The 8,173-nt window shown below is 56.4% G+C and overlaps 1 protein-coding gene across 11 annotated transcripts in view; it reads right to left on the bottom strand.

Moving 5' to 3' along the window:
- Nucleotides 1–8,173, bottom strand: part of FANCA (FA complementation group A) — a 60,588-nt gene that overhangs the window by 295 nt on the left and 52,120 nt on the right. For 6 of the 11 annotated variants that reach the window (XM_059153149.1, XM_059153148.1, XM_059153150.1 and 3 more), the window contains 12 exons: nucleotides 7,804–7,888; nucleotides 6,281–6,447; nucleotides 5,645–5,750; nucleotides 4,553–4,612; nucleotides 4,297–4,401; nucleotides 3,462–3,574; nucleotides 2,573–2,711; nucleotides 1,605–1,679; nucleotides 1,199–1,301; nucleotides 669–744; nucleotides 270–423; nucleotides 61–153 (listed from right to left, as the gene is read on the bottom strand). In XM_059153149.1, the coding sequence (XP_059009132.1) occupies nucleotides 61–153; nucleotides 270–423; nucleotides 669–744; nucleotides 1,199–1,301; nucleotides 1,605–1,679; nucleotides 2,573–2,711; nucleotides 3,462–3,574; nucleotides 4,297–4,401; nucleotides 4,553–4,612; nucleotides 5,645–5,750; nucleotides 6,281–6,447; nucleotides 7,804–7,888 (1,276 nt within the window). Of the gene's footprint in view, nucleotides 1–60; nucleotides 154–265; nucleotides 424–668; nucleotides 1,046–1,198; nucleotides 1,302–1,603; nucleotides 1,680–2,223; nucleotides 2,351–2,572; nucleotides 2,712–3,461; nucleotides 3,575–4,296; nucleotides 4,402–4,552; nucleotides 4,613–5,644; nucleotides 5,751–6,280; nucleotides 6,448–7,803; nucleotides 7,889–8,173 lie in introns of those variants that run through there. The other 5 variants (XR_009348872.1, XR_009348874.1, XR_009348873.1 and 2 more) reach the window with 5 other exon arrangements.

Raw genomic sequence — 8,173 nt, 5'->3', positions numbered from 1 at the left:
GCACGTTTACACAGTGACCTGGACGTCACCGCACACACCAAACGAGCATTTGGGTGTTACCTCTGCCACGTTCGAGAAGCTCCTTTGGGGGCACCTAGGTATTGATTGCAGCAGAAAATGACGAGCTTTTGTTATCAAGCCTACGGGGTCACCCTGGAGAGAGGACAGGCAGAGCCCCAGGTCAGCGTGCTGTCAGGGGCCACGATGCCCCCACCTGCTCACTGTGCCAGGAGAGCTGGCCACACGGGTCTGTGAGATGTGTCACCTGCCTGGCCCTGGAGGTCCTGGCTCCTGGTGGCTAGAGCCGAGACTGCACTTGTCTCTCCAGCCACGAAGAGACAGATGAGCTTTAGGTACATGTCGACAGCGACGTGCAGGAAGGCCTCTTCCCTCAGGAGGGCGTCATCGAAATAGGAGAGAAGGCTGAAGGTCAGAGACAAGATGCCTCGTGACTCTAAGACTGCACAGAGGTGGGTGGCAGTCAGCAGCGAGCGACTCCTCAGAGGACTGAAGTTGCGGGCAACTTGCCCACGTGGTGGGAGACCCACCGTGGTACTGATACAGGCAGGGGGAAGAGGCGACCCTTCCTTGGACCGCACGCAACCCCCCAGGTGGGCACTCCTTCGCTGAGAGTGTTGCCACACCACCAGAGCAGCAGGTGCACTTACCTGTAGAAGGCAAGCGGCAGCAGCCTGATGTATGGCTCTGGGGCCAGGCGGAGGAGGACCGGCCCCAGGCCACCGTCTGCAACCAGAGCGGGGAGGGGCGGGTTTAGTTTTGGGGCCGCCTTCCCACCCCAGCATCAGCGTGTTCGGGACACCTCAGGTGCCTGGCTGGGGGGGGGGGGGGGGGGGAGGGATCCCCATGCTGGAGGGCAGAGCCTGGGAGGTAGACCCCTACGCCCCCCCAAAAGGGCTCAGTGACGCCACCACTCTTTCATTGTTGAGATGAGTTTGTACTGCATTCACTCTAAAATGTAGTTCACGTACTTACCAAGATAGACTTCCAAAAATGAGTTAGTACTTTAAAGCCCAAACGTTCATACCTAACCAGTGGAAAGTCGTTTTTGAAAAAGGACTAAACGGAAAGTGGGGGCCACAGCCTGCCTCTGCTGGGTCACCCGTCTTCCCCAGAGATGGCTGGGAACTGCGACAGACACAGGCTGTTCTCTGCTGCCAGGTCCCAGGGACGGTCTTACCTGCCCCTGTCAGCTGAAACAGCACCAGCCAGGATACCTTCCTCTTCTCCAGACACCCCAGGATCTCCACGCAGATGTCCAAAGCCTCCAGGGAGTCAGCAGCCTGTGGCCCGCACAAGAGGAGGCGGCTGACTGTGCAGACAGGCCCGGGAGGGAGGGGGGACCTCTAGCCCAGAAGGGAGCCTTTGCTCCTTCTGTTGAGTCTTGAATGGTGACTGTAGGAGGAACAGGCCAGGGACCCCCGTGCCCAGGTTCTGAAATGAGACCTCAGAGAAGAGGCCCGGGGCCTAGGGGTTCTCGCTTCAGCAAGCACAAGATTCCTGAGGAGCCCTTCGATACGAACGTTCCAGGACCCTCCTCCCAGAGGCCCTCCTTAGGAGGTCTAGGGCTGGGAGAGTCCCCTTACCTGATGTCTTGAGTGTGGGGTCAGGTGTGACGAAAGCAGGCCCATTAAGGAGAAGAAGAACAGGGCGAGCAGCAGCTGCCGATAGAACCCGCGCCCTCAGAACATAGAGCCAGCCAGGCTGCACCCTCAAGTGACTCTAAGTAGCGGATGCGGACACGTTCTTTGACTAAACGTTTATAGGCACAGGGCAGAAATTTTTCCTTAAGTAGATCTTCTCGGGAAGGAAAATTATATTAAAAAAAACTTTAAAATTTTTTTTTAATTTAAAAAACCTTTTAAAGGGTAATTTGAGAATAAATTCTTAGAGACTGCATCCTCTTATGTGTGCCTTTAACACCGCTTGTTAGCACGGCCGCAGGAAGAGCTGTGCCGCGGCCGAAGGCGGGCTCCCCCGCGCCCCGCCGCCGGGCTCCTGGCCTTAGAAGGGCGTTTATGAACCCCCTAGAGGTACATGCAAAAGTCTCTCCCCCGCCGGGGGTCCCCCTCTTCCCAACCCCTGGAGCGCACCCAAGCTGGCTGGGGTCACTCTGGACACCCCCACTCCCTTTGCGCACACACAGGCCTCAGAGGCTTGAGGCCACTGAAATTACTTTGCAACAACTTTTTTACAGTAAATTACCAAAAACCTCAGGCAGGCCTGTATGTCCTGAGCTGACAGATGACTTTCCGGTTTACAGACGGTTTGGTTTGGGGAGAGATGAGGGAGGTAAGGCTGGGGGAACGGAAACCAGGAAGGTCCCACTGATCTGCAGAAGGGCAACATGCAAGGTGCTCGTCCCGTCAGTAAACTTGACAGTCAGATGTTAGTTAATCTATAAACACGGTAAACCTCACTTCCTCAGAAGTCACAAGAATGCCATACTAACGTCCTTGGAAAGCCCATTCGTTAGATGAGCCCCGAGAAACCGCTGACTGGAACACTGACGAACGACAAAGCTGCCGCGGAAGTGAAAGAATTCATCTCTTGCCTCCTCTCTCTGGCGGTCCAGCTTCTCGAGCTGGCTCCTGAGGCTGCCCTTGCCGGCTTGCTGGATTGCAAAGTGTAGCGCCGCAGCGGAGAGCCAGGCCGGGCCCGGTGGGGGGCGTGCCGAGTCGGCGGAGAGGCAGCTAGGAGACAGGTACGGGTCACCACAGGAACCTCACAGCCATGTCCCGGCAGAAAGCTACCAGCCCTGCTTACCTTCAAGGTGGGACAGCGGGGTGGGGTGGGGGCTTAGAGTCTGCAGAACCACCCCTGGCTCGGCACAGGGCCCCAGAGACCACTGACTGGGTCCAGTCCCCAGTTGCCCTAACCTGGACCTGAGGAGGGGGTGGGTAGGGCCTGACCAGGACACCGGGTCCTGACTGCCCAAGATTTGCAAGGTTGTGGGTCATAGAGCTCTCCCCATGGTGGGTATAAAACTGCCCACCACGCCCTGGCTTCTGGGTCCAGTGCTGCTCCTCAGCCCCTGCTGTGACCGCAGTGTGACGTGCAGGTGCCCCAGCAGGTTAAAAAGGCGGCCCCAGATTAGTGGCATATTAATGTGGGAATGGGGCGTTTCTTGTTTTCTGGGAGTTCAAGTGCTCTGGACGCTGCCGCAGGACGCAGGGATAGAGGAGGCCAGACGGGACCACAGCCCTCTCCCAAGCCCTCCCATGCCGGAGACTGTCAGCTGGGCAGGCCGGGACCTGCCTCCCATGTCCGTGGGACGCTGGCACTGCCAGGCCTGGAGCCAGGAGAGAGGCAGGTGGGGCGGAAAGCTGGGCAGGGACCTGCTAGGTCAGGTCTGTTCCTTCCCTTCCGTGGGGCTCCTGCCCAGCAGCCCAAGGCATTCCTGGAGGTAACCTGTAGCAGGTCCTAAAGAATGTTCCACACACCTCCTGCCGAACTGCCGGGCCTCCCCCAGTCTCTGCAGCTCCTGGGGCAGCGGGCCCTGGAAGCAGCTCCTCCACCGGCTGCGAAGGTCAGGCTCCAGGCGTGGCCACCACAACTTCCAGAAGAGAAAGATCACTGGTCAGCAGATCAGGGGAGGCTCTACTTGGACCCCTTTTCAGTCCCTACACCCGAGTGACCAGCGAAGATGTGCCTGACACCGGCAGCACAGCTCACAGTCACCCAGTGCCTCCGACCTTTTAGGACGGCCTCACATTCTCCATCCCAGGTTCAAGGCAGTTCTGCGAGCGAGGTCGCCCTCCTCTGTGGAGGACGCCCGCGTCCCCACGGAGAGCTGCTGTTGTACACAGCAGCCACCCACACGGGCCGCAGACTGTGTGCGAAGCCAAACCACTCGGGGCATGGCAGCTCAAGTCCCAAGGCTGCCAGGAGAGCTGTGTGGGGTCAGGACTCCAGGAAAGCCAGCGAAGAACCCCGCCCCCCACCAGGAGCCCCACACCCATGTGAGGGCCAGGCTGGCAGGGGCCTGGGCCATCTCTCTTCTCAAGTCTTGAGAGGACTCTGTCAAGACAACGGGCGGAGCCCAAGTCGGGGAGCTCAGGAAATTAGGGTTCATCACCAGCCAACACAGAACCAGAGCAAAGCAACACCCCGACACGTTCCAGCAGGGAAGCCCGTCTTCCTCCCTGCCCATGGGTCCAATTACTCCCTATTCCTCCTCATGCATCTGCTCCTGAATGACAAGAATCGGGATGCTGCCCCGGGCCCCCAGACCCTGTGCCAGGCCTGGGCACACCCCGAGAAGGTGGCTGCACCTACCAGAGCAGAGGTCAGGACTATGGGGCACTCAGTCTGGCATGCGCTCAGGATCAGGTCTGCGGTCAGGGCGGGGCTTCTGCTTTGTGAACAGGCATTGAAGAGCCCCTGCAGAAGAGAACATGCCAGAAGTCAGTGGTCTGCACGTGTGCCCCACCCCCAGAAAGGCGCCACGGCCTCAAAGCACCACTGGCTATGAGGATCCAGCCCAAGAGGTCTCAGCGAGAGATGTGGTAGGCACAGAGGGCAACAGAATTACCCTGAAGAAGTGGACGGTGATGTCGTGGGTCAGGGCAGTTCCGTGAGAGCAGAAGTTTCTCTGCAAAAGAGCACGGGCCAGTGAGAGAGCACCCAAGGGGGCTGGTGGTGGGGGTGGGGGCAGCGTGTGCGGAGAGGCTTTGGCTGTGCTCACGGCGCCACTACTGACCTCGGAGGTCCGGCTTTGGGTCCGCCTGCAAGGCTGGCCCAGAACTCAGCGTCTCACTGCCTAGCCACATGGAGATGGCCCCGGCCTGCCAGCTTCCGGCCCCAGCACAGGCCAGAAGGCCAGTGCCACACTCCCTGCTGGCCCTGTCGCCGGGATGGCACCTTGCCTCCCCATCTCCGGCTTCTCTGCTCCGCTGGCCTTCACAGGCCCTTCTGACAACTTCAAGGGAAACTTCCTTTGCTAAGGACCTAAGGAATACCTAGTCTCAACTCCGCTGCTTTCTGAGTCACCTTTTAAAACTGTGTCACTGAATGGAGCCTTAGTTCAATTTTTAGTTTTATCTGTGTATTTTTAAAAACTAGGAAACATCTTCAGGAGTGGAAGTTGTTCTGAAATATGTAGAATGTGCTGATTCCTGGGGACCTCACTGGCTCTGACTGGACGCATGCAGGCTTCAGTCTTTCTGGGTGAGACCTCGGAGCACCTGACACGGAACAGAGTGTACCGCGGAAGGAAGCAGGGCCAACTGGTGGGAACTGCAGTTCTTTCGGCACCACTGGCCTTTGTACACCTGAAATGTCCAAACTGGAAAGAGATGGAGGTGCCTGGTCTGCAAGATTTTACGGATGTTGACGGCTGAACTTGCAGCAAAGCTCTAGGAAGGCACTGAAGCTTCGGAGGAGCCGAAGCTGGTCTCTACGACTGGCTGGCCCCAGTTCTAGCTGTGGGAGGAGGGCTGGGCACACGTCAGCCCCAACTGTCTCGGCTTCCAGAGTGGTACCCCCATTCTTGCCCACAGCAGTCCCACATGGCCTGCACACACTGAAGCAGCTGGCTCCAAGTGACCGCAGCCACATTCGCGAATCTTCCAAGAACCAGATCACCCCCCGTCCCTGCAACCCAAGGTTGCTTGCCTGCACCTACCAGCTCAGAGTTGGCCAACCAGAAGAACTCCGTGCAGTCAGGGGCGGCTGGCTGTTTGGCCTGGGGGCTGCCGACGAGAACCGATGGGGGCAGACCGAGGAGGATCCTTGCAGGGAAGAGTGTGTCAGCGGTGATGGCACAGCCCACTAACTTCACTCTTCGAGAGCTCAGGCTCGGATCGGTACCGGCCCTGCCTACTCGCTCCGGGAACCAGAGTCCCCCTCTGGGGCTGTGCTGAGCACCTGGGCCCTGCGGGGTCCACTGCCAGCCTTCACGTCTTAACCCCAAGAGCCACTCTTAAGTGGCACAACAGCCACGTGAAAGGAGGCACCTCAGTCTTAACAAAGCCACTCCCGAGAACTGGGGGACTTCGTGATCTCCCGCTCATAAGGACAGCTACAGTGAGTATCTGTACGCACACATGGTTTTCCCTATTTTGATATGCATTATTTGAGCTTCATCGTTCAAAGCAGCTCCTGGGTCTGAAGGGGAAGGCTTTAATCCAAAGCTTCAGACCCTGCTCTCCATGGGAACCCCAATGAGAAAATGCTGTTGCAGGCTGGGGACAGGGCACAAGACCAAGAGAAGAGAAAGCTCAGTGTAAAGACAGACTCTCCACGTGGTGCGCTGTGTTACCATTTGTACACAAGTAGCTCCCGCTGTCTCTGAAGGCGGGCGGCCACATCCCAGCCGCCTGCCAGAGCCTGGAGCCGGGTGCGGAACACTCTGAAAAGGAAGTGCCCCTGCGAAGGACAGCTGCTCTGGGACGCTGCTGGGGCCTGTTCCAGGTCAGCAGCCATCTCCTGCAAAACCAAGACCAGAACGTTGGTACTTTTATCGCTGGTTCCAGGTGATTGTGTCCAAATGTGAAGGCACAAAGTTCTCAGGGCCGCCGGCCCCAGTCAGGACGGTGAAATGGGGCCGAGTGGGCTCGAGAGAGAGAGGTCTCCCCCAGAGGAGCTAGGAATTACTGAGACGAGCCTTTTTACTTGGAAATCATTGAAAATTTGCAACAATAAGAACAGCCCAGTGAACACGTTGGCCAGAGCCTCCTAGGGCTAACATCCTACCGTTGATCGTTCACTCTTCTACTGTGAACGCACAGGTGTCGCGCGTACACACCAGGCTCAGTACCACACTCAGTACAATGCCTGCTACATACACGGGTGTGCAGTGTTGCCACACGTCCACATGCGGAGACCAGGTAAGCCAAGCACTGTCCGTGCCACGTGTGACCTAAGCCCATTACACAGTCCGCTTTCCCTCCCCACTCGCTCCTCCTACCACAAGCCCGTCAGGCCAGATGTGGAGGATAAGAGGTCAAGACGAAAGCTTGGAGGGCTGGGATCTCTGCTTTGTGGGATGTTTTATTCATTTGCAGGTAAGATTTCCCAGTGTCCAGGCCACCTGCTCCAGGGTTTCTGCCCCTCCCAGTTTCTCAATTCAAGCACCCGAAGAGCAGCAGAAAATACCCACAGGAAGCGTGAAATCCACCATAGGATCCTGTCAACACGGAGCCATACACGGACTTCCAGAGGCAGACTGCCAGTGCACACCGTGGACACGGAGGGCAGAGGAGGCTGTGGTTTGCACTTTGACCCCAGAGTCTCTGGGTCCAACTTTTTATTGTCCAGACATGCCCCAGACCTGAGGCAAACTGCACTTTGACTTCAAAACAAGAGCCTCATTTCCACACCCTCCAATGTACAGCTGCTTTGGTGAAAAGAGCCCCCCAGCCTGGGGTGGTGCCGGGGGACCCCGTGAAAGGATAGTCTCTCAACTGCTCCTTCACCTGCTGGGGGTTTTTATGTCCTTTCTCAGAGCCCGACATTCAAATGGAGCAGTTAGGAGTGGACAGCAACCCCTTTCCTACCAAAGTTGGCATCTTCTCAGTTTCGTCGATTTTCAAATTTTAAATATTCCTAAGCCTGGAGACGGTTCTGACACCACTGATTTTGTTTCTGTATTTTTGGGATATTCACGGGTGAAGCGAGCACACTGTCACTCTGGGTCTGACCTGTTATATGTGTGACGTTAGTTTTCATTCGGCTGGGTTGCCTTAAGACATTCATAATAAGTACCTTAATAGCAGATGACCATGAAAAGACAGCAGATGACAGATGCAGTGAAACACACTGAGTTTTCATCTTTTAACTCACCTGCAATCTGGAAAAAATATCTCGATTTCCTGTGCCGCTACCGAGAACCAAATCAGAATTCTCTGAGCAATTGTAAGTTCTCAAACTGAAACAAAAACATGATCAAAGTCTTGTAAGGGTCTCCTGATGTACAGGCTTTCCGACTTCTCCTACCTCCAGAGGCCTGTGGTCACAGGGCCAGGAGGTCCCAGGGGACCACGTGATACCCACAGTCATCAACAACAAACAATAAACCTACAACAAAATACGAGCAACCCCAATCTAGTGACATCTAAAAACAATTGTGTGCCATAACCAAGTGGGATTTATCCTAAGAATAGGAGGTTGGTTCAACACCCTGAAATCCTATCAATAGAATAAAGAAAAACCA

This window comes from Mustela lutreola, chromosome 16 (genome assembly GCF_030435805.1).
Source record: "Mustela lutreola isolate mMusLut2 chromosome 16, mMusLut2.pri, whole genome shotgun sequence".
In the NCBI taxonomy this organism is placed as follows: domain Eukaryota; kingdom Metazoa; phylum Chordata; class Mammalia; order Carnivora; family Mustelidae; genus Mustela; species Mustela lutreola.
This window is presented reverse-complemented; position numbering and strand designations above follow the sequence as displayed.